The sequence below is a fragment of the Dermacentor variabilis genome, chromosome 1, assembly GCF_050947875.1.
Source record: "Dermacentor variabilis isolate Ectoservices chromosome 1, ASM5094787v1, whole genome shotgun sequence".
In the NCBI taxonomy this organism is placed as follows: domain Eukaryota; kingdom Metazoa; phylum Arthropoda; class Arachnida; order Ixodida; family Ixodidae; genus Dermacentor; species Dermacentor variabilis.
Window position 1 is genome coordinate 253,801,662 of NC_134568.1, and position 26,426 is coordinate 253,828,087.

Here is a 26,426-nt window from a genome sequence, read left to right on the forward strand (position 1 = left end):
AGTTTGAAAGTTCATTACCAAACTTCGTTCACGAGTAAAATATTCATTTTGACTGCTCGTGCAAATTGTGTCCACTTTTGAAAGTAATCTAACTCAAGAAGTAAAATAGAGCTAGATGCCACGGGCGAGTTTTATAAAATTCTGTTAACAATAACAAAAAGTTCATCAGCCCTTCCACTCTGTGAAGAAGGACGAGCAGCGAAGCTGTGGTGTGTTTTACCTCAATCGACGCATCTATATATAGGTATTATTATTATTATTATTATTATTATTATTATTATTATTATTATTATTATTATTATTAGAAGGTTGCCTAGGCGACTATGACGTAACCAGAACACACAATGCCCACTAGTGGTAACAGTGCGTAGTATACAAGACGCAGGCGGCAGCTAAATCGAGCCTCGACGTGCGCGACGATATGCGTTGGCCGGGGCGCAGTCAAAATAGTGCACGAAACAAAACACGTTCGTTTGTGATTTGCGATTGAGCATACTTCCTAGTTAGTTAGCTGAATGAAAGTTGGAATGACTCAAGTTTTATTCTAGCGGACAAACATGGGGCTGTCCGTTTCCCTTCCGTATATATAGAAGCCTATGTATGGACAGCAGACGGGAATTCCACAATATTTACAACTTCACTGTGAACGACGTAAGTACGAAAAGTTAGATGAAACTCGGCGTAAAGTTAGAGTCGCCTGAGTGGCTAATTTTGATATAATGTTTTTGATAGTTTTGATAAAACAAGAGTTACAGCCGTTTTCTGTAACCATACATGGCCGACTACGGAGGGAGTATACTCCTCCCTCCGTAGACGGCCATGTATTGACAGCAGACTGGAATTCTGTGTAACGTTTACAACTTTACAACTTCACTGTGAACTACCTAATTATGACAAGTAAATTAAACTCCGCGTAATGATAGAGTCGTCTTAGCGGCTTATTTCAGTATCATTTTTTTCTCAAGATACCTACATTAGATTGAGAGCTACAGAGCATTAACGAGAAACTGGAGACGAAAATGTTTTCGTGCCTACGCGGCGCATGGACGGACGGACATCGACCACCAGCATCGCTGTAAAACGTGTATGCCTGGAACCGTAATTCTCGGGCATTTACCGCTTCGAAAACAAGTCAACATTTGGCGCTGTTCGTACCTGCTTCATTGGCAGCTCGGAAACCGTTTGTATTGGCTGTATTTATCTCGGGGGATACAACTGAAGGCTAAACACGTGAGTGACTACTTCACTGTACTCCTGCCTTACACTGTCACTATATCTGCTTCGAAATATTTATACGTATTGAGGTGCCCCGACAGTTTCAGCACTTAGAAGGCTCCTAACTGTTTAATGCGTTAGCATTCTTAGGGCAACTCGCGGACTTTGCGGGGGCTATCTACAGCTACCTATGTAGGTATGTGCGTACATACCATTTCACAGCCTGAGTCCTCTATCTGGTGTAATCTTCCTTCGTGTAATTGTCGGATACTTGGCTATCACTAACTGCAGCCTCTCTCTCTCTCTCTCTCCTTTTTTCGTGAGTCCGAGTATAAGCGCTGCCGCGCTCTTTGCCAACTGAAGCTAATCTAAGCCAATCTAAAAACTTTGGCTCTAGCCCGCTCCTGGAACAGGCAACTGCCCTCCCTGCACTGCTCCCTGCTCCCTGAAACGCCGCTTTCCGCAGATGACGACAGGTAGCGACAGAAGTTTAGCTTGCGCCGTCGCGTCAGCAGCTCGCATATCCATAAGCGCAGGCAAACTTGCACTTTTTTCTTAGAAACCAGGCAATTAACTGTGCCAAGTGTTATACTAAACGAAGTCGACGCCGAAATATGATGGTTCTGCAAATTTTGAGCAAGAACAGTGCAGCGGCGAGCGCAAAATCTTTTTTTTTTTTTTTAACACGCGCAGCCAAATATTCAGGACCCTGTACACTGAAAGGTATATATAGGTGGTGCTGTGTTTGTTACAGCAAACACGATAGTCCGGTCGGTATCTTTCACTTTTTCAGTTAGTGCATTTACACTATCTGATAACTTATCTATTACAAGCATGTCCTGAATATGTCCTGAATTTGTACCATTTTATTTACTGTGAAGTGCTTTATTCATCTGTTATCCTCTTCGCGCCACGCGATTAGCAAAGCTGGTTTATTTCATCATAATGTTCTTTCCTTCAATTATTGTTCCTGTTCTTTAATATATTCCACCAACAAGAAGCGGGTGTGAAGAGACACGATATTAGCAGAGTCCTTCCATGACTCTGATATTAGTAAGGCCGCCGTTCCTGCGACCAGGTCGCAGGAGTGGAAAGGGGGGGGGGTAAGCGTTATAGTGCCCTGGTCGTACGAACGCTTAGGGCCCGAAAGCGTTAGGTTCACCCAAATAGACGCTGAATAATGGTTTGGCTTGGCTCCGTATATTATTTTTAAATAGGTGGCGCTAAAGCGATGAACGCGACGATCGAGCCCTGAATCGGTGCTTCCGTTCTGCCCGTGCAGTCTTCGCCTGTGTCCGTGGCTGTGGAGAAGTGATTGTAGCTGTTTGATGTCGTAAAATGTGAGAGCTTGTGGCGAAGTGATTGGGAATGTCCGTAGTAGTTCTGCCCATGTAGTGTTTTGCGGACTTCACCTGTGCCTGTGACTGATCGTGTTGCCCAATAGCTTTGTGGAAAGCGACGTGGTTTGTGTGGATGTCATCGCAGCGTTTGCCAGCTCCTGGGTGGCCCGTGTGCCAGTTATTGATGGCGTTGCCCAGTAACTTTGTGGAAGTTGATGTACCTTGTGTGGATTTCGTTGCCGCTTATGACTGCCTTAATTATAGGTGGTGACGCTGCCTTTTGAAGCGCGTCCGAGCGCGAGAAACTTCACCGATTTTTTGTAAACAACGTAGACGTCTCGAAATGTTAGCTAGAAATCAACCAGCAGCAAGCCAAGTCTTTATTTTGTGGTTTTTCGAGCTTATGCTCATGCGAGCAGCAGAAGGACAAAAGGACCGTTACATAATGTCAGTTCCATAAAATCAGCTTTGCCGCAATACAGTCATGTTATGCGGTGAAGCATACGTAATGTATTGCGGTAAAGTATATGAAAACGTAGGCAGGGACCACTGCGTTAGTGGGGCGATTTTCTTGTATTATGGTCATGGCCGTGCGCGAACAAGGAAAAATCACGGTCGAAGCGCATGGCACAAACCTTGCCAATGCTTCAATTGGAAAAAGAGAGGAAACGAATTGGAGTGGGCGATGCTTGGAGTGGGTGATGCCAAAAACAAAGCCTTGACTTTTGTATTATCAAAGCAGTTCCGAGAATAGTCAATCATATTCCAAGCTCCTGCATTATTTATGATTGTTTAAAGTATATTCCTATATTGTGCACCAGCCTTAGCACCAATTCTAATGTACTTTAATGATGTAAGTTTAATAACACGTGGCAAATATATAATTTGTGCTGTATGGTATTGTGCTCTTTGTAAGCTGCTGCTTTCATGTGGTAATGTGTACATTGGCTGGAAGACTTGATGCATCCTCCTTATAGAACTCATTGAAAGGTGAACCACCTGTCGAGCCATCATTGTTCTTGTTGTACACCAGATTTCACAAACATGGGGATAGTTATGATACAGAAAGAGTAGCTGAGGTTTAATATATCCAGATTCATGCACAGGAGTGCGGGTGTCGACCATCTATCTCTCTAACTCAGGTTGAATGTGCCTACATGAGTAACATGTAACACTTGTTGGGTGTCTGGTTTCTTTTATTGTTAGCTTAGTTTGTGTTTTTTCTCCCATTTGTAGGTTTTAGTGTGTGTTGCTGTGTATGTATATAATTGCTTCCAGAGTGGCTTTCTTGTTGCTAATAAATTTAGAGAAGGCAGCGTTCTTCATTTTGTGCATCAGACAGCAAGTGAGCATGTTTCAAAGGATGTTGGATTTTGTTGCCATAAGCAACAAAAAGGCATAAGCATATAGACTGCTTGCTGGAGGTACTCTTTATAGCATTAAGGATATTATCATGCTGATAACTCTGTGCACAATAATTAGAAAGATCACATCATGTCTGACATGTCTTCTTGCCACCATGAAATCTTGTCAGATGCATAACACGGGACATACACCACAGATCTTGGCCAGCCATTCTCATTTGTGGTCTCGACCTCCTACCGCTGAGCAGACTGGTCCAAGAGACAAAACATGCAACTTTTATCTGATTAAATGTAGTGCATGTTGCACAAAATTAGATGTCAGGTGTTATTGTTGTCACAGATACATATCTGTGAGCCTCATAAACTAATGTCAAAAGAAAGAGAGTAATACCCATGAAATGCACTCTTGGTAGGATGGCAGGACCATTCTCTTGCAGAGTTAAATAACAACCATGCAGCAGTATCATGATATCAAGCTGAACAATAATTCACTCCAAGAATAGGTTTCTTCATGCAACATTGCACTGATAGTCTTGAAATACAATACCCATTGCTAACAGAAGGCCTTCCAAATTATGCATGACAGGAGGGCATATTTTAGGAAGCAAGAATGAAAACGGAGCCGGTTAACTATGAAAGTTGTGAATGCAACTCTGCAGAAGTTAGAAAAATGAACCAAACGGAATAGTTTAAAAGTACGTGGTTTAGAGACAAAAGGCCGTTTTATTCCACGCCAGAAAAGCAAGCAGAGGTTGAAATGCTTTCCACATACATACCTTCAAGGTGCATGTACAGGGTCTGTCCTGAGAGTAATGTCAGTAAGGCGATTAAAAATCATTTATTGAATTTGTTGTTACAAAAAGTTTTAAAACCTTCAAAATACTCTCCTTTTGCGTCAATACATCGGCTCCAGCGAGACTTCCACCTCTTGAATGCGTTGTGGTAGTCCTCCTCCGGATTGGCCTTTAATGCTGTGGTGCTAGCTGCTTTAATCACGTCCGCTGTCCCAAAATGATTGCCTTTCAGGGGTGTTTTGAGGCATGGAAACAGAAAAAAGTTGGGTGGGAGCCAAGCCCGGGCTGTACGAGGGCTGGGGGATCATTGGCCCCACTGCATTAACCAGGTAGTTGGTGACGATGAAGGCACTGTGGGCCAGCACATTATTGTGGTGCAACTTCCAGTTGTGTGCGAAGCCCAGGATTCAGAAAGGAAAGATTGTTGGAACAAATATACACCATACAAACAGCTTAAAAAGAATAAAAATGTGATCACATTTAAAAGAGAAAAGATGTTTAGATTGGTTCACAACAAAGTTTGCCTCTTTAAACAGGAGGTTATTGGCAATCAAGCCACCGAATTGGTTCACACGTACACCACAAAGATTATTAGACTTCACAATCTGGAAAGCTAGTGAATGGAAGTGGTGGGTTCTTCATTATTCATTACCATGTCTTCATGGCTTTTTGCCAGATAAGTATGTCAGACATTCCAGTTTGCTTGTGGAGGGTGTCTATATACTTCTACTAGACACCGTCACTTCAGATGACCATAATGAGATCATCTGATCTTCTCTCGGAGTTTGTTGTGAGAGCACAGTCTTTGTTTGGATTGGGTGCAATGACATACAATGTACACCAAATCCTGCATCTTCCTAAAAGTGCGGCTAAACTAGGACCTCATTGGTCGTATTCTTCATTTGTATTTGAAGGCGGAAATGAACTTCTTGTGAAATTGGTCAGCGGAGCTAATGATGTTCCTTTATAAATATTGGAATGTTATGTACTTGCTCGAAAGTTACAGGCAGCTAAAGCTAGTTTAAATCTTTCACCAGAAGCAGTGAGTTTTTTTGGTGTACAGGAGAGGAGAGCTGGTCAGCAGACAGTTTTGTTAGGCACTGGAAAGCTGTGCCTGAACTTGGATGAAAGTGAAAAACAGGCTGTAGTCCACAACCGTGGCTGTGACTCAACAAGTGTCACTGAATATTAGCCAATGGTCATCAACCAACAAACATTCCACTCTCTCCAGTACACTTGAACTATAAAGACTAAAAACAGTGCATTTGTCAGCTTCTCGGGTGCGTTTTCTCTCATTTGTAGAATTCTTACTGGAGCGAATTCTTGTATAATTCTGAAATGCAAGAAACTATTTCCTGTTGAAATTCTCCATGCAAAGCACCTTTCAGTCTGCGTCAGAAGAGAGGAGCCACTAGTTTACTTAACACCCAGCGAAGTTATGCGCCTTTATGTGTTTATAGAAATAGACAACAATATTTTTGAATAGACAATATGAAACCTTTATGAAAGAGACTAATTCCCATGCTCAAGACATGGCAACAATGAACAGTGTCTTCAGCCATGGTACATGAATGTCTGGTAATAACAGGTTATAGCTTTAAAAAAATCAGTTGGTAACAGTGCACCACACTTTATGGCGTTCTGTAATAATCAGCTTTTTGATGTTTGAATATATTAACCAAGCCAGAGCCATCAAAATTCTAGAGTGTTTATTTTTTCTTGCGTTAGCTTCTTGTTTTCCTAATGAACCAGCTAGACCAATTTGCCACTCTTCATTATTGTACTCTTGTTGATTAAGTGCTTGGGGAATTGCATGGTCCGCATGTTGGCAGTAGTGATGCAGCTGCTGAAGAACAGCTGCAGTAGCCAAAAAATGACAATATTTTACAGGACTTATGCACAGTTTCGGGTCGGTGTCCTTACATGTAGTGAAGGGCCCTACTTAACCACGTGACTGCCTTGAGTGGGTGATCACAGTGAACAAACAGTGCTTCACTAGCAGACGGTAAAGAGGTAAAGCTTCTCAGTCTGTATGCAGAGGCATGGAAAGCAGCTGAATGTTAGTGAGCAGTTATGCTACTTGATACAACAGCATCATTTTCACACCATGCATCTGTCTGCCTCACTTTATTTACTCCTATGACTCAATGTAGCTGGTGCAAGTTTATCCGTTAACTGTGGCAGCATGACTAAGACACTATCTTTTTTCTGAATGAAACAAGCAAGCTCTGAAGTTTTATTTTAACAGTGTATTACGGTTTGAATCAAAGACTAGTCCAAACACTATATATGAAGCCTGTTCTGATAGTCTTCTTTGCTTTCGCATGCTGAAGGCTACACAGGTTAAACTACTTTTACACATTTCGACATGTGGTGGTTGAACTAGCACCTAGTGAAGAATTGTGTCTTCTAATTTTGCAATATGTGCACTGATGTTTAGCTGTTTTTGTTCATGATTATGTGGTTTTAAAAATGGTAAATCCATGTTCTTACTTGAATAAGTTCTCAGATCTGTACTCACTTTTGCTTAAATAATATTGCTGTATTGTCATGTTCTGATATACTGCTGTAGATCTTGTACCAATAGCGATGCTTGTCCTGTTTCCTTGCTTCCTGTCAGTGTGCCATGCCAGTTTGTTCTTTTTGGACAAGCTCACTTGTGTTCTGTCACATATCACAACACTTTTGGGGTGAATGCAAAAATGCATAGTCTAGAGAAAATAGCTTCATATGAAGTTGTAATATTATAAAAGCATATGCCAATTAGACCTGGTGTTCTATACAGCATCTGTGAGCACAAATGGGCATGGTGAAGTTGGTACTTCAGTCTGTGTTCTTCCTCTTATGTGTTTGTTTAAATGTGGCTAAAGTTGCTTGCTTATTCTTTAGATAGTGGAGTGTAAAATAAACCCTAGTCATGTTTGTAGTCATGTTGCTTGTGTCTTGTCCTTGTTCCTTTGTGGATGGATGCATTAGGGTTGTTATAATTTTCAAATCAAGTATGCACAAACTAGCCCAGAAAGTAGCTTTAATGAAATCACGTTGGTAGTGTCTAATTTATGGCATTCACAAACTCAGCCGAACATGTTAGAGCTACAGTTAGTATCCACAGTCTTGAAAGTGCTTTGTTTTGCTTTTGTAAATAAACTTTATTACAACAGTAGGAAGATACCTATGAAGAAAGGAGTCAGAGAAGTAGACACAACCTCTGCAGTGCTATTCACTGCGTGCTTGGAAGAAGTATTCAAGCTATTAAACTGGGAAGGTTTAGGACTAGGGATCGACAGCGAACACCTCAGCAATGGTTTGCCGATGACATTGTTCTATTCAGGAACACTGCGGATGAGTTACAACAAATGATTGAGGACCTTAACAGGGAGATTGTAAGAGTGGGGCTGAAGATTAATATGCAGAAGACAAAGATAATGATAAATAACCGGGCAAAGGAAAAAGAGTTCAAGATCACTAGTCAGCCTCTAGAGCCTGTGAAGGTGTACGTCTACCCAGGTCAACTAATCACAGGAAACCCTGGCCATGAGAAGGAAATTCACAGAAGAATAAAAATGGGCTGGATCGCATACGGCAGACATTGTGAGCTCCTGACTGGGAGCTTACCATTATCATTGAAAAGGAAAGTATACAATCAGTGCATTTTATGGGTGCTGACATATGGCGCAGAGACTTGGAGACTGACAAAGAAGCTTGAGAACAAGTTAAGGGCTGTGCAAAGAGGGATGGAACGAAGAATGCTAAGTATAACTTTAAGAGACAGAAAGAGAGCAGTTTGGACAAAATAGCAAACAGGTATAGATGATATTCTAATAGACCTTAAGAGAAAAAAATGGCGCTGGGCAGGTCATGTAATGCGCAGATTAGATAACCGTTGGACCATTAGGGTGACAGAATGGGTACCAAGAGAAGGGAAGTGCAGTAGAGGATGGCAGAAGACTAGGTGGTGCGCCAAAATTAGGAAATTTGCTGGTGCTAGTTGGAATCGGTTGGCGCAGGACAGGGGTAATTAGAGATTTCAGGGAGAGGCTTTCGTCCTGCAGTGGGCATAAATATAATGATGATGATGATGACAGTAATCCTGTTTTGGATATGCATTAAATGTTGCACATCCGTCTTGCGAAATCTGTAAATGTAATTTTGTATTAAAAGAACTGGAGCACACCTGCTACAAAGATTGACTGATACTTTTCTCATGCAACTTCCCCAATGTAGTTTCACAGGCTAAGTAACGCTGCTGTGCTTTGAAAATGTGTGCTTTAATTTAAGTTGAAACATGTTTAGGATAATATATCGGCATACAAGCTGTAAAAAGTTTTGATAATTGCACAGTTTACACACTTCATTTTTATTTGATACTCCAATATCCCAACTGTGTTTGTTAATCGGTTCACGTGGCAGGCAATGCATTCAGGGTTGTATATTCAGTTCATTTTAAAAACGTCTCTTCAGGCGTGTGGGCACCTGCATGTGTGCTATTTCTAACATGCTTTATCAGTGCCTCAATCAGATTTCTGTATGTCATATGATGATCTCTATCTGGGTTTAAAAGACTGATACGTACATCATGCTATTTGGTCTTGTAGGCAGCACAGTGAGGTCTATCTGCTGCCTGCCAGTCTGGTAAAGAGTTCTATGGGTCAGGTAGGAATATATGTCACTCTTAGAAGGACCCGTACAACCTATACATATTCCTAAGAGACTATAGAAATTTCTATCAGTTTTTTTTTGCTAGGGTACTGATGTTAGGTTTTTAACTAGTGATGGCACTCCGGAGAGACATTAGTGGAGACATTGCCCCACTGGGCACGTGCAGCAGCTAAGCCCAGAGGGCGGGGGGAGGGTGATATGGACTGGGCGCCGGCTTGCGAGAGCAAGGATGACGTAGCATTGCGGCAGCGCCCTCTCCCCTCATGCAACACCTGGCGCGCTAGAGCAACGGCAGATGTACCCTTTCACCCGCTCTGCTCCGTAGAGGCACGCTCGCAATGTGGTCACAACCAATGGGATTTGAGGTTCCATTTCGCTGAGACGACAGACGCTGCCTTTTTTACTCAGTGGGCCATTTGTTTAGTCTGTTTGAACAGAAACGGACCTGCCAGAGTTTGGTTGTTTCACGACAAAACACACAGTCATCAACAGAAAGTTTAGTTTTCTACGTTAAGTTCCTTGCGAGATCTAAAATGAGAAAAATCAAGGGCCTAAACACTCAGCATTGTGGCATGCCAGAAGTGACAAAATACAGGTTTGTGAATTGGAGTTGTTAACATACAAATTGTGTTTAGTCATGAAGAAAGCATTCAGTGAATTTTAGTAATTGCATGTGGATCAATATTAAGTTAGCTTATTCAGGAGGAGGAGGCTGTGGCACAAAGTAGCAGAATTTAAAACGTTAAAAGCATCCATTCAACGCAAGAACTAAGTTCAATGGAGGAGATCAAGTTAGTGAACATGACAATATAGTTGTGTTTTTCATGAGAGACAAGGTCTTATGGAAACCATGTTGACATTTGTTGTAGAAGTTTTGTGACACAATTTAGGATTATTATGGAGATTGAAATAAATGATGTTACAGGGAGGCTTGGCAATTGAGGCCAGCAATTGTTCCGCCCAAGTGTCTCTCATAATATTACTGCAGTAGATCACCACGTGCATTCTGTTCTAGAAGCTGAAAAGGTAATGCTAATCTGTGTAATGCATCTGTCGAATGCCGACAACAGTATGATGCTGATGCGGTGACAACAATGGCATGATCGACGATGGAATGACAATTCTAGAGTCATCACGATTGAGGCATAACGACTTTGGGATGATGAGTGCATGCATGGCAATGACTGCGTATTTACTACACAGTGTGAAGGCGGCAGCATCAGACGGCGTGATATTACAACTGATTTGAAATGACAATGCAATGATGACGACAGATTGAAGACTGTGAATGGTGAACAATGATGCGTCCACTTGGCAACTAAAGAAAAACATATGAGGACAGCTAAGCATGTCTTATCTGAGTTGTGATTGCGAAAGCATTAATGCCCAATTGAACGCCGCTGAGCAGCCCTTCGAGTTTTACGCTGCAAGTGATGCACCCTAGAGCTACATTGGGCCCGAGCTAGCAAGCAGCAGCAGCCTGCGATGCCAACACCGCATGCCACCGACGTGCTGCATGACCAGAGACCAGGAAACAGCAGTGGCCACCAAGGCCGGCAGGCACGCGCAGCAGTTAAGCCCAGTGGAGGGGGGAGATACGGACCGGGCGGCGGCTTGCGAGAGCAAGGATGACGTGGCGTCGCGGCGACGCCCTCTCCCCTCACGCAACACCTGGTGCACTATAGCGACAGCAGGTGTACCCTTTCACCCGCTCTGTTTCGTCGAGGTGCGCTCGTGACGTGGTCGCAGCCAATGGGATTTGAGGTGCTGTTTCACTGAGACGACAGACGCCGGCTTTTTTGCTCAATGGGCCATTTGACGCTTTTGCATAAATAATCGCTACAGAATAATGACGACGAGGTTATGTTGAGCTCGTGTTCATGCTTCGTCTACACGGACCACCCTACCTGTGTACTTTTGGTACTGGGGCCAATTCTGTACCATGCAATACACTCAGCCATGGAGCACCTGCAACGATCACGCGATAGGCAAAAAACGCTGTGCTTTAAACATGCACCCATAGAGTGCCCCAATATTGCAACCAGCCGATCCGTGCATAGTGAAGCGTCCGCAAGGCCGCGTTTGCCACGTGGCCGTGCTATGCGAGTGTGTGGCTGATATATCAATTGAGTAATCGAAAGACTGGTTCTGAATGCATTTACTAACCAATTTGAGTCCTCGCCACTTTTATGTGCTGCTTTGAATAACTGCGTGTGGTACCGCGGTTCCCGCAGTTGCCCAATGCATGTGGCGCATACTTTAGCAGCAGCGCTCGGCATGTTTCGACTAAAGCAATTTCATTTCAATTCTGCTCGCCACTCATGGCGGCTGTAGCTGCTTATAATTATACAGTACTTTGGTTATAAAGTACAGTAAGTCTAGTTAATAAATTTTATTGGGATGTGAGGTTTATTTTGTTAAATCGAGAACTTCGTCAAATTGAAACCACTTGATTAGATCACGCAACATGCCATAAAATTGATGCAAGAGCCAAAAATGTCGTTTTTGCCTACATTCACACTTATTGTAGAAGTTGAGCATGTACTCTGCCTTAACAGAAGAAACGATTAAACATTCTTAAAAGCTATATATGTCAGTGATACTAAAATCACCAGAACTCAATTAGACCTACTATACCCACATTTTTTTTTAATTATGGCAAATCAGGCAAGATATTAGTTGATTCTAGGTTTTCAGTGCTCGTGAATGTGACAGTGAAAGTATTCAATGTCATGTAGTGTAATGCAACGAAAACAAGGACACAAGAAAAAGCAAAACACAGACATAATTAGGCGCTTGTGACTGTGTTTCATTTCTTCTTGTGTTCTTGTTTTTGTTGCGCTACACTACATGCTGTTCCATGATGATCTACGAACAAGCCCACATTGCCGCCCCCGTGTAGAGAACAGGTAATTTCGTTATACACTTCAACTTTGATGTAACAAGGTAGGCAAAATCGGCAATTCGCTTCGTTATATAGAAATTTCCTTGTATTGAAATTCGATCTGTTATGCAAATGAGTACAGTCGCCGATCGATTTTTGTTGCACGAAAAGGGGCCATGCAATTTTCCGAATTATTGGGCAATAAAAAAAGCAAGTTTGAATGAGAAAACATTTTATTTTGACGAATATAGGAGTCAGCGATGAATGATACGGTTTCATGCCACGTTGATATCTTCACATCAGCGGTACGTACGAATTAAGTGATGCCATATGCTTTCGCGTGCACTCCGCCCCCAAAGCGTCGCCCGGTCGCACTGCGACGACGCTATCATGAAAAGCGCCAGCAGCTGGGAGCGAATGCTTCGTCTGCTTCTCGTTCCAACGGGTCATCAAAACTCGAGATTGCGCCATTCCTTCAATACTAAACGTGCTGGAAAACAGCTTACATGATGCCACGCCGTCTTGGCATGCCCGCTCTTTCCACATGCAGCAGATATACCTCTAGAGCAGGGTGCGCGGGTGCATATGCGCTCAGCCACGTGCAGTCATGGCCGAGACGCGCGCCAACTTACCCCCCCACTCCGCCCCCTCGCGCGCGCTTGATCGCGTTTCCGCGAGCTCGCTTTCCTTCCCCACTTTTTGCCATTGCTCGCGTGGGAAGGCCGCACTTACGAAGCCACCATCTTTCTTGTCTCACCCTCGCACTCTTTCACTCCCACCTAAAGCACCAGTGCGCGGGGCGCGATAGGATCTGATCGCACTTGGACTTAATTTATACGGAACATGATGCGACTCCAAGATGTTGTTCTTGTCGCGCTGCACGCAGTTTGAGAGGTGCGTTTGCAAGCAGCCGCTTGTAATTCAATCATTTGACTATCTGCGTCCGCGGAAGTTACCATTGATTGTCTTGGCACTCCTCTGCGGCAGAAGCGAAATTTCGTTATATTGAAATTGCACACAATTAAGCACACTTCTTTATATTGAGGCTCTAAATGCATGGTGTGCTATGGAGAAGAGGTTATGAAAAGTTAAATACTTCGAGAAATATCGAGAATTTCGTTATACTGAGGCTTAACTGTATAGAGATTTGAATTTATGTACCTTGTTGTTCAGCTCCTTGGGTCATGGTTTCTATGACTATGACTCATATAACTCTGTATCTGTTGCGTAGAAAATCTCTCTCGCCCCGTTTCCCTACCGTTCTCCTTTTGGAGGAGGCCCCCTCTTGATGCTATCCTTGTTCCACTCTTGGCCCACATCATTTCATAATCGAGGCATGTGAGGCCACAGTTCCTTATGCGATGCAGCTCTGACATCATGCGTACCATACAGAATTGTACATGAGCCTGAGCCCATGCATAACCATTCTTCTGATCAAATGTTAATTTTTAGACTGACGTCCTTTCCTCTTGCATGACAGTTATCTCTGCTGTATTGTTGCTGCTCTCTCATGTATGTATACCAATCAATTATCTTAGTCAATTTCTTCTTGAACATTGAGTCCAATCTTTGCCAACTTAAGTGTGTGTTGAATGTTGAATGTGTGTGTTGTATGTTGAATGTCACAATATGCCTCCACCTTATCCATTTTAGCATCCTCAATTCAGTCACTTCTCCATCCTGACTTCTAGATGACATTATTAAAATTGTTTAGGTTCCATACAGTATTGATGGTCATGTATTGTCTTATAAGTTTATTAGACAGTGAAAATCTTCAACTTGACTGGAACCTGTGTAACAAATATCATAATGCATCTTTTCAGTTTTTCCAAACTATGTCAATTCTGCTGATTCTGTGGGCTGTCCAAATTTTCCATGTTGGTGTTTTCAGTTATATCCGTCTTCTCTATGGTTTACCCTCAAGGCTTCCCTTTCATCTACTCTGAGAAATTGGCATGCGGCTACCAGATGTGGGCAGCTTGCCTCACAACATATGCACATGCTCAGCTACTTTTGCCAACCTTTGTCCTAGATGTCAATCAGCATGAGCGAAGCAGCGAGAATGGGGAATTATGAAATTAAGGCAGAGGTTCGAGCATTAAGGGAAGTCATACTTATGAGGTGAGTACATGTGAAGAAAAGTATTCAGAAATGTTGGGAATTTGCAGTTTCCTGTTTATTGGTCTATTAAACTCTCCCTAGCTATTTCAGTTATTTCATCATGTGTTGCAATATTTAGTTGCAATATGTTCTTCTTAAGTGCTGCCACACTTACTACTAGAAGTTTGAGAACTTATATTTCTTATTCACTTGGTTCATTCATACCTACAAGCAGCAGTCTTTTCACTTTACATCAGCTATTGAATGTAATGCCCAGATATGTTCTCAGCCTATACTTCAGTGGGAGTCACTAACACAGTGAATGATCATGAAGCATGTGTGTTCTTAGAAAGTGCCTTCATGTGATGCAGCTGTAAGTTAAGGTAGGGGATGCTTTGGAAAGCATGTTATGTGACTTACATGAGAATTATTTTATGCCAGAAAGCACACAAATATTTGTGTTTATTTCTGGTGTTCTTCTTCCTTAATTACTTTCTTGATTCAGCGCATATATATGAAGCAAGAGATCTTGGCTTGTTCTTTCTTTACATTAGCAAATTACATTAATCATATAATAGCACACTTTACATAATTGAGCACATTATAAGTCACTTGGCGAGCAAAACATGTACTTGTCTTTTTGAATATACCAGCTTAATGTTTTAGTGTTTGCAGTTTGGACGTGATTCTTGAGAAGCACTACATCTGCTTCAAGTATATGACGTATCATTGCTTTCGCTTAAAAATAATCCTAATCTTCCTTGATAGCTGTCCTTTTTTTACTAGACAGTATAAGCATGGTGCTTAATTCCAAGATAAATATGCCTGCTGTAACTGTATGCATCAGTGTTTGACTATTCATTACCTACTATTCCTATTAGAAAAATGTGTTTGCCAACCTCCAACTATTTGCATTGAAGCAGTGAAGAGTTTGACGGCAGCCTGTCTGGTTTGGTCAAAAGAGGCACGGTAAGTAGTTTAAAATTAGATGCTAACCATAAAAATGAAGAATAAGAACTGGTTCAACTGGAGCTTTGTTCACAATCTTTGCGAACAAGGCTTTCAAGTGGGAGCCGAAGCATCTATCTTGTATGCCCGATCTTCATTTGCTTATTATTATTATTATTATTTGAATTCATCTAGCCCTAAAGAGGTGGCAATTTATTTCGAATACTACTCTTTGCATTTTGTTTCCATTGCTGAGTTTTTTTTTTAAAGTAACTTCATGCACCACACAAGTACAACTCAAACATTTTCATTCTTTCAAGGACGTCACAACTAGTGGAAGGTGTTCTGCACTAACATAATTATTTTGAGATTTCCACTAAATACGTAGTCCTCATAAAAGGTATCTAAATAATTTTGGCCTAAGCGGTTATACATTAACCATGTAGGCTTCATCAACTTCTGACATCACTCGGTCTTGGCAAACTTGTGAGCTGACAAGTTTGAGCATGCAGTCACTTCCCTCCATATTTGTTTCGATGAAGGCTTGCCCTTTGGTGCTACTCTGGATCCACCCCTGTTTCCTGTGATTACCACTACGGGCTTCAAGGCACACACCCTCAGGAAGACTTTTCATGCACAAACCTGGTTCTTTCACACTTTTACTAAGACAGACATTGAAAGCAAGGATGGCATAGCAGGCATGTTGGTTACAGAAGTACTTTATTAAATAGCTTTGTAAGTATTCATCTTGTGGACATTTCCATATCCTCTTCTTCTGAATTAGCTGGGGGAGCATGTCTCCTTCTCATGCATACCCCAGCCCAGCCAATCAGAACTTCAGCAGCGGATGAAATGGACATTTCCACTAGGTGGACACGGAATACATCCCCTGTGCTCTGTCCTATCTTTCCACCCTTCTCCATGTATTTTACTCAGTAAACTACTGGTTCAGCATGTTGGCCACCTTAATCAATCTTCCAATAGCTCAGCACTTAAAAGGTATACAATACAAATAAGGCACTGTAAACCCAAGCAGTTAGGCTGGCGATTGCTGCTGTTATGCACCATACAGGCAGACGCAATGGCTTCACTGTAGCTTTCTAAGTGAACATTACTGAACTTTGAATTTAGAGAAGGCAGAATATAAAAACAGACTAGCATCTTATGTGCTTCACGCCTCTGCTTTTTTGTGTTACTAAAATAAGTATGTTGAACCTAAATGAAGTAAAAGGAAATTGTCACACTAATTTCATTTCACTGTCTTTTTAAAGGTATAGCAAGATTTTTTAATTGCATTACGAGTTGTTACTTGTTTCGATCTTAATGTTCATTTCTCATACTCCAATTGGACTACAACTGTTCCCTCATCCACAGCTATCAAGGCCTTATGGCAACTTTGGAAACTCTCTGAACTGAGTAAACTATGCATTGCATTATTTCTTAATACATTTTCATGGCTGCCTTTAACCTCTATAGTTCCTCATTAAAGCCAGCATCTCTCTTGTGACCACATTTAAAGAGCTTGTGGTAATGTATGCCTAACAAGAAAGATGGGTACATTGTAGTGCTAGTATGCTCTAAGTAAATTGTTTTATGCAAGAATTGCTGACATAATTGTCTGACAAATACTGCATCATGTTTGCTATTTTGCCTTCTGTTTCAATTTCACTGCATCTATACATTTTACCAGTGCATGAGTAGAGTTCAAGGCTGTTCTTCAAAATGCTCATGAGCACTTATCATGATCAGTTCCCCATATAAGTGGTTTTGCTGATGAGAATACAGGAATACGAGCAAAATTGACATGGAACCAACATATAGATAACGTCTGCATGACTGCCTATCAAAAGTTATATTTTCTGAGAAAAAAAACTGGAACATGCATCGCGTAATGTAAAACTTATTGCATGCGCCGCCTTCATTAGGATGATACTAGAATATTCAGCCGTTGTTTGGAGTCCCCATCAAGTGACGCTTAAGAGGAAGTTAGAAAGGATACAGAGTCTGGCGGCACGTTTTATTTGTTCGACATACCGAAGGAAGGAATCGGTCACGCTTATGTTACAGCGTTGCAACTTCTATCTTCTTGAGGTACGTAGGAAAAAATATAGGCTGAAGGTGCTTTATCAAATAATGCAGGATCAACTTTAGATTGATAAGCTCAAATATCTACATTCTCCAGGCAAAAGATACCTGCGAACTAACCACGACTACGTCATAAAGCCGGACTGTACCAACAGTGATACATATCGATACTCATTTTTCCTGGATGCGATAGAAATGTGGAACCAATTGCCAAACGCTATTGTTAGCCTAAAAGATGTCACCGACTTTGAAAATGCTGCTGAAGCATATTTATGGGAGTTTTCGATTTAGTTTTGAAGTGCCAAGTGATATGTGCGACTTGATATTCATTGTACGTATTTTGATAAATGTCAGAAGTGTGCTGAACAGCATTCAAGTGAACATCTTATTCACTGTGAATTGACAAGTGTTAAGCAACTTTACGTACATTGACATTGTCCATATTTGATTTATGTAATTGTATTGTCCTCGCTGTTATGACCCTCTATGAGGGTTGACAGTATTAATAAATAAATAGACAACGAGGAATGTGGGTAAGAACACTTTATTTTCAGCACACATGTTTTTTTAATGAACGGCTGTTATACTGCTAAAATCTGCACATTTAATAAAAGTACACTGCTCTGCTTCATCATTCCATGCTAAGTGCAAGTATCCTGTACCAGGAAGTCAAACCAAGACGTGGGATGTTCAGTCTGTGAAAATAAAAACGAGTTTGAAACATTAACGTGCAAAAACTAAAGCACACTCAAGAAAATAAACACAGCACAGGAACATATTCAATGAATCAGAATTACCTTTGAGAGCAAACATATAGTTTCTATGGCACAGTGAAGAAACCTTATTCCTCCGGCTTTTTTTGTGCGCGAGAAAATATGAAAGTGCATGCATTCTCCCCATATTGTGTATCTGTCACCTTTTCACACACAACAAAGATGTTGTCTCAATGTGCCCAACTGTCTTTGCATATCCATTTCTCTGCTCTCATACTATGGTACCTACAGTTAAAGGCTGTAGCAATGCTTAGCTTGAATGAACGAACACAAGCTACATGCACTGTGCTGTTGAACATGGCATTGTAAGTTAAGATTCATGCACAGCACATTCATGTGCTATAAGCATTTGATTGTTATTGTAGGCGAGATAAATAAAAAGAAGGTATGTAATTAAGAATGTTCCCTAATAAGCTGTGCAGAAGTGCTCTCCCGTTTGGACAGAAGCCGAGCACAGCTGCAGTGAACAAGAAGCCAACTTGTACAGCATTTAAAATCTAGGTTCTAAATGTGCTACAGATTTTTCTGAATTCATGGTCGAAAATCTAAGTGTTAAAGGTGACAAACATTTAAACAGGTCTCTATTCGGACTGGTAATGCTATGTGTCACCTAGTTTGATAAAATATGCCATATCACTGGTCTCCCAAGCTAAGGCTGCTGTCCAGTTGCAAGTGCAAATTACTCAATTATGTCTAGGGCACGTTTGAGCAAAAGGCAGCCAAGATTACTGTGCCATTGAGGTCTATTTCCTGACATCTGATTTCTTCTCAGAAAGCTACCTCACTAAAAAAAAAACCTTCACAACAACATAACCCAAACCTTTCTTGAGAAAAGCCATCACACTGGTCTTTGAACACTAATTACACAGTGGCTCCTTGTGATGTAATGTTATGCACGTCAGCACCTTACAAAGTACAGGAAAATTTAATAATGGCAGCGTGACAGCTACACAAAAAAGTAAAGGGATAAAACATCACACAGGCTGCCATCAGTGTTCATATCTCTATTTCAATGTGGATGTTTTTTAGCAGTGAATACATGTTCTCATTAAACTGAGTCATAATATTACAAAAGCGAAGGGCAAGGGTCTTTACATTCTAAACTGACAAATGTGCTTTATTACGAATCACCGCAATACAGGAGGTGTTTTGCAGTGAACGGTCACGTAAGGTTTTGGCTAACTACGGCGGGCGTGTCCCGCAGCGAGGCCTCTTGTGTATTGCGGTAAAGCGTATTATTGTGACAAGAGCTAACCTGGCATGTGTGGCTTTAGCCAACAAAAGTTCTCAAGACATCATGCATCCTGCCGCGAAAATCTGCTTTGTTGAGAGTAGAACATTAGGTTCGTCGCTGACAGAAACCGTACATTCCAGATTCACGTAAATATTTCCCAATATCGGCATGCTTCACCGCAACACACAAATATGTTGCGGTGATAACGGTGGTCGAACAGGCTGGTGCTAATGTTTCGACAGGGGAGCGTGCCTTCATCAGGGCAACTGCTTTCCTTGGCAGTTTTCATATACGTGAGCCCCCCCCCCCCCCACCCCCACTCCCAACAGGGGAGATTTAGCTGGACCTTTGCCAAGAAACGTACCGACAAGCGTTTGGTAGTGGCTGGTAGAGATGCAGGAGTCTAAAAAGCGTTGCGAAATTCGGTTCCGTAAGGTTAGCTTCATCGCAATACAAATATGTTAAGCAGATAGACATACATGTTTTGCGGTTAATCATAGCAAGAGTACCTCGCCTTTGATGCAAAGCAGCTTCCCAAGAGGCACGCTAATCCAGTGGCTAGTTATGCAGTTCCCCGCATGCGAGTGAGTTCCCTGCGTTCGGCGGTTTCCCAGTGACATACAATATGACATTGACAATGACAAAGCAGTTGAACAGGAAACTACGAAATTACGTAGCTATTATGGAAGAAATCAACAGTTCAGAAAAAAATGGCCGTGTAAACATTAACTGGCTTACGAGGTCGACAAGCCAACGGTTCAAAGCATCACAGCCACGTCCGAAATAGCGCTGAAGGCCGGCCAGTACACTTAGGCGCCTCGGCGCGCGTAATTTAATAGGAGACGGCAGGTCCACAAGTACATCATTAAGGAACACATATTATATATGTCGGTGAAAGCGGTCACTCTTCAGTTCTGACATGCTTCACCGCGTAACGCTAGTATACTGCGGCGAAGCTGACTTCACGACGCCGATTTCTTCAACTCATCTAGCGAGGCAGGTCCGTTTATCACACTTGGCAACGTTTGACATTTTCTGCATTAATTTCGTTTGTTCTTTTTAATTTTATTATCACAGTGACCCTGTATCACGCAGTAGCAGAGCTAGTGCCGCGTCTTAGCTGCGTTAGGAAAGGTATAAGCGTGTATGCAGCAGGCACGGCGGCATTGGCTCTTGTTTGGAAACTTCAAGAGACGCTCTTCCGCGGAGCGATGCCATTTGTATTATTAAAAGAATGCAGGTGATGATTAAATGAGCCGCAGCAACACTGTAAAAAAGCAGTAGTAATGCTGTTCTAAGATCCTCTCGCTAGAGCGAGATGGTCTTAGAAAAAAAGCGCGATGTAACGCGATCTGACGGAACAGCTCGTCATGCCAGTGCTTTCTTACGTCCTCGTTCTTACGCGCACCCTCCCCTGAATCAGACTACTGAAAGGTTCTGTGCACGCACTGACGATCCTGACGGAGGCAATACCACTCACATGAGCAGCTCCATATAAGATGCCACAGCCCATTCCACATGCCGGCTGCAATTTGATGCGGCCATGAGGCAAAATATGCGCACAAGGTACCTAATGGTAACGCATCAAACAGCTCACAGCCCCAATCCTTTATTACACGCATATAGCGTGGAAAGATGAATTACTCACGCTCTAAGTGGGCACGGAATACGGACCGCTTCGCGGCGCAGCCGGCTCCGTAGACATAGTGTTCCTGTATATGCTCCCGCAGGGAGCAGAGTTGCGCATAGGTCCGCCGTCGTGATCCAGCTCTGCAGCGAAGCCACTCCTCGTGCGCGCAGGAGCCAAATGCCGCGCGGTGTTCCGCCTTTTTCTCTAGTGGTCGCGAGCTACAAGCGCCAATTGCTCGCAGGCGCTTAGCAAAGGGCACTTATTAATACAGGCTACGCTCGAACGAGTCATTCGTGCAGTCGTAGGGGGTGGGCTTCCAACCAACCGAAACTTTGTATGTACCTATGTAAACACGCATATACAGACACACACATGAACGTACAAATAGGGGGTAGGACCGCCTTCCATTCCCCAAAATAAAATACTCCCGTGGCTCGAACAGCTCCAAAGTTCGCTCGCAAACGCGCAGTACGTTGCCACAAAACGCGGTGCAATGATTTTCAGCATGCATATGAAGTTGTCTTATCACTGTCAGAAAGCAAGAAATGTTTTAAAGAGTGTTTAAAACTTCACACACGTAAGGTGAACACTTAGCGCATTTTGGCTGCCGAAACCAGCCGATTAATGACCGTCACCAAGAGAGCTATCGTGCCTGCAGTTATGTCAGTGACCGTTAACAGAGCGTCATTTATCACTAACCATCGTTCACAACAGCTGCACGTTTTCGATACATGCGGTGCAGACACAGATTTAAGCGCATTTCAAATGTTCACATGCGCACATTTTAAGCAAAGCTTGCTTTTACGATTCATTCATACCGCAGACTAATCAGCTATATAGTAGCAGCAAATCTGCAAGTAGAAAAAGATTCAAGATGCAAGAGCTTCTAGATCAAATTTATTTCATACAAGGGAATGCATGAACAGCTGCTGGCAGCAGGCCAAGTGTGCTGGTTCTTGGAACCTTGGGGGCAGAATTCAAAGAAACTGGAAAGGCAACAAACAAGCTATTAAGAGTAGGTTATTTTTATTGCACTAATCACATCAAGATGGCAAACTTGCAGAGTAATTATTCACACAGTGCAGACTGTAATCTGACAACACATTTTTCTTGATCTCTTACCACTCGGAAAAAAGCCAGTAGTTGAAGACACTGTATTCAATCAATGAAATCGCTGAAGCAGCTTTTGGCCAAAAAGCCAGGTTACAAAGCTTTGTGACCTATCGCATCAGAGGCAAGGAAATTTTACGTCATTGAACAGTGCAATCACTCCACTCCCGCCCACAGGAAACAGCATTCACCAAAGCACAACGTAGATTTCTAGCGTGTTTAAATGAACGACAAGTTTTTGTTTCACTGGCCGATACATGATGCTCACAAGCTAGCACACATACAGTTGCGGCTTAGCTTCTATGGCAGCAATTAGTTAACAAAATAAATAAGCCTGTGCACTTCAAGACAATAAATTGACTAGAATCAATTTTACTGTTCTCAAAACTTCACACGGAGAAGGAATATATTACAATTATCACAGCTCGAGAGCTAAATATGCATATGCCAACTTAGCACCCGTTTTATCCTTGTTCCCTTGTGTGCTTTCTGCAACGATGTCCTAGCTCTTCAGAAATTGCGGTTGACGAGAGAGGTACATATTATTCATTTCAATTTTAAACTCTGAAGGGTGCATTCAAACTCAAGAAGCTCAGACTTGTTAGCAACAACACTCTCACTATAGTATCAGTGTGTCTCCAGCTAGTTTGCTTGGCTGAAGCATTTACTCCTATGGCTGACTTCCGTGCGGTTTGTGCAGTGTGGTGCGCCGCACCCCGTCATACTGGAATACAACTGCCAGTACGATGTGTTTCGTATCACTTCACCAAGGTCCTTGACTTCACATCGTCGAATACCGTACCTGAAACCCGCAGCTGCTCCTCTCAACGCACGATCGACGGTCCGCTGATTGCAATGGCGATGGCACTGACGGAAACGAGAAATTCGCATGAGTTGGCGATGCGCCCGTAAAGTTGGCTTCGCAGCGGCGCGGATCATTTGACGTCATTTTTCGCGCTCGGCCAATAGCGGTGCGAGCGGCGCCGGAAAAGGTATGCGCAACTCTGCTCCCTGCGGGAGCATATACAGGAACACTACGTAGACAGACGCCATGGAAATGAGCGGATGTGACATCATGGGTTATAGCGGACGTGACGTCATAGGTGAACGTAGACATTTCGGGCACCTTTCGTCTGCTGTGCCCCGGGCACAGCAGACACGGCCTATTAGTAAAACTTCCTTACGCAGCTTCATGTTGCAGATCAGCGGCTCTATATGACAAAATAACGTGTTACTTTAGAAAACAGTGTTGCAGGCAGCAGTTAACCTGGCTACAGTTCCATTTAGTACCGGCCACAAAGAGCGATGGGCGCACCAAACCAATTAAAGTTATCAAATTGTACTGTACCGACTTTCTGGAACAAAAACTGGGCGTACGCCAGCGTCCGCGCAACGAACTGATGTCCGCTAGCAGACGACGCACTTCATGACAGCAAAACTGAAGACGCCGTTTTGTAGAATCCATGTCTCAAATATATATACGTGGCAAAATGGTATCAATATAAATTTGCACTTGAAATAAAGCACCATTCTAAAAGCGTACATGCGCAATCGGTCTCAGCGCCCGCAGCGAAAGTACGTTGAACATTCCGCGGAGCGTGTCTCCGATGCAATTCGCTCGCGGCGCCCTCGCACAATTTTTCTTCACGCGGTGCCTCAGCGGGACACTCTATCGAACTATATCAGTGATTGAGGAAGATTTTCCTGTTGGTTTTCTCCACCGCAGATTCTGCTCCGTGTCCGAAGAATGCGAGCGATGGGCACATAATGTATTAACTATTAAAGTCTACCTGTCTTTGACAAATGGCACCATAACGTTAGTTAACATTTAAATTAGTTTAGTTTTTTTGTGGAGAGCTGGGAGGACGAACAGTAAACTGCAAGATTGTGCACTATTTTCTGTGCTTTCATTTCACATTTCACTGGGTGTACGTCTTCTCGGTGTTCGCTCGCCGCTTCTTGGTTAGCTTGGTTACTGCGGGGTGGAGCAGTTTTATTAAAATAAAGTTTCTCTCTCTCTCTCTCTCTCCCGTCCGCTCTGCGCGCTCCGCGGAACTTGGTGCCGTGTAGGTGCTTGCGAAGATGTCGGCGACCCTTGCCTTCAAAGAGAACTTTGACTCTGAGAAAGCAAAAGGTAACTGGGCGAAGCCAAGCTTTAGCTTTCTTTTGCTGACACTTTTCGCTACCTTGCACGAACTAAAGTTCTTGTCCTTCAATGCAACGCAGGTGCCCTGGAAGACATTCTAGCTGCGTTTGACCAACCTGAGAACTTTGCCAGACTTCAAGATGCAAAGGATCTTGCCGGAAATGACATGCTCAAGCACATGCAGATTGTTTTCCCACTTTTAACACAAATAGAAATGACCGTCATCGAAAGCTACGGCTTCACACGCGACGGAGAAGGTACTGTAGATATGATGGCACACGTCGCTAGGCCGTAGGTAGCTGTTTGTAGCACAAAAGCGTAAATATCGGTTGCAATGCTTTGAGCATCATTTGATCGTACCTTGAGCATGCTTCGATACAGGCATTTAACCCGGAAGCTGTTATAAAATGTAACGCAATTTGTTCTCTAATGCGAGTGGGACATAACGTCTGTTTACTTTTCTCTGTTAGGTGTGTTGCAGTTCGCCCAAATAATCAAGCAAATGGAAAGGGAGCATCCTGAAATTGCACGGCTGAATGCGGAGCTCCGAGCACATTTCATCCCTCCGATGGTACCGCCGTCGTTGCCTGACAACTGATAACTTTTTTACAAAGCAGGGACCGTATTTTCTAACGAGCCGTTTCATTATTGGCTGACGACGCCGTGCCACGGATCGCTGGCAATGGCCACTCGGTGCGACGCACGATATTGGAAAATGAAATGGAGCGTTCCAAGATACGGGCTGGTTTGCCTACAGTCGCCATTCAAGTTAGTGCAATGAAAGTTCAGTTTTATCATGTAGCCACGCCGCCAGGCAGCCTGTTTATTATCCCTTTTTTTTCTTTTTAGAGCAAACAATGTTCACCAGTCATAAATGAGACTGCCTGCATTGCGTGATCGGGTGTCTCAAAACAGACTGCCTGCTCTTACCTGAATTATTCTGCTTCTGCCGCCAGTTACCGAGACCCGTTAACAATTCTCCCTTAAAACCAACTGCCTATGTCGCGACTCGCAAGGAGCTGTGCACTACGTTGCGTCTGCTAGCGTACGGTTTGTTCAAGAAACATCGGTTCATTCACTAAACGTCGCTTCATTTTTAAAGTACTGTAAATGATACATAATCACCATGTTGTTGATTTAGCTCTTCTAGTTGGTGAAATTTTTGAAAAAAAACAATGTTTTTTAATGTATGGTGTGCCATTCAAGATGCTATAACATATTTGTTAAAATAAAGAGTGACACGTACAGTGACACAAACTGTGTGTTTGAATGGTAAACATGTTTATAAAATATAAAGACTGGTGGGCGTCGCCATGCTCAATGCTGTGCTGTGGCAAGTGCCTGCTGGTTGTGTTAAAGCAAGCTGGAAGGAGCAGCTGGCACGAGCTAGCTGCTCCTTGCAGCTTCCTTTATTACATGTGGCTTATACAGCTTACTTTAATACATCCTCTATGCAGCTATCCCAGTTCAGAGAGCATGCCTCTTCAGTGCTGTAAAACAATGAGGACAGCATTTTTGCAGACAAAACCGGCTCACTTGCATGACCATCATGGTTACATACACCAGAGCCCAGAACATCACTGGGCCTAACAGGGCCCACACATGTACATGTAGACATATACAAAAGAGCAAATTTCAGTAAATTAATTTTTAAACCTCTAATGGAAAAATTGTCTCCACTATTGCACCACTGCCTATGACCGACCAAAACCGACCGACCCGGCTTGGGTCAGCTGACTGGGTGCACTTCTAAGCTGAACTGCTGAACGCAAGACGACTTTTATAATTAAATGTACAGGGGCAGGAATGCGCATATATTTATTCATGCGTTCACCATTGTCATGAGGCCATGTGTCTGACCTGGAAAAACAATTTCAACAATGGCTTGTATAGACTATACAAGACAGTAGCTGCACAATGTACAGGTACAAGCAACTCTGTGCTATTTTATATGGCAGTGTAATGTGCATAAAGGGACCACACAGCTCCTGTCTCAGCACAACTGATTTTACCTCAGATCCCTTCTGTCCAACTAAACAAATTTAGGAGAATATTTGTTTATATTAGACATGACTCCCAAACCTTCACTGATATTCTTTGGAACTAATTGAAATAATTTTCCCTGGCCCATGTCCTCTTAAACC

At 42.7% G+C, this 26,426-nt stretch overlaps 1 protein-coding gene and 1 long non-coding RNA gene across 5 annotated transcripts; one reads left to right on the forward strand and one right to left on the reverse strand.

Moving 5' to 3' along the window:
• The first annotated feature begins 585 nt into the window (after nucleotides 1–585).
• On the forward strand, nucleotides 586–25,539 carry LOC142561374 (protein C10). Of its 4 annotated transcripts, none has more exons than XM_075673443.1 (4): nucleotides 586–651; nucleotides 24,207–24,270; nucleotides 24,363–24,539; nucleotides 24,753–25,539. In XM_075673443.1, the coding sequence occupies exons 1-4, from the start codon at nucleotides 601–603 to the stop codon at nucleotides 24,878–24,880; spliced, it is 420 nt and encodes a 139-aa protein (XP_075529558.1). In that variant the 5' UTR covers nucleotides 586–600; the 3' UTR covers nucleotides 24,881–25,539. The 4 variants fall into 4 exon arrangements, with proteins under 4 accessions (XP_075529558.1, XP_075529561.1, XP_075529560.1 ...); XM_075673446.1 differs by lacking the exon at nucleotides 586–651 and adding an exon at nucleotides 23,818–23,952; XM_075673445.1 differs by lacking the exon at nucleotides 586–651 and adding an exon at nucleotides 23,822–24,098.
• On the reverse strand, nucleotides 17,918–21,100 carry LOC142561363 (uncharacterized). The gene is made up of 2 exons (XR_012823789.1): nucleotides 21,045–21,100; nucleotides 17,918–18,084 (listed from the first exon to the last, which is right to left on the reverse strand). It is a non-coding gene; the product is annotated as an uncharacterized LOC142561363 (long non-coding RNA).
• Nucleotides 25,540–26,426: the final 887 nt, after the last annotated feature.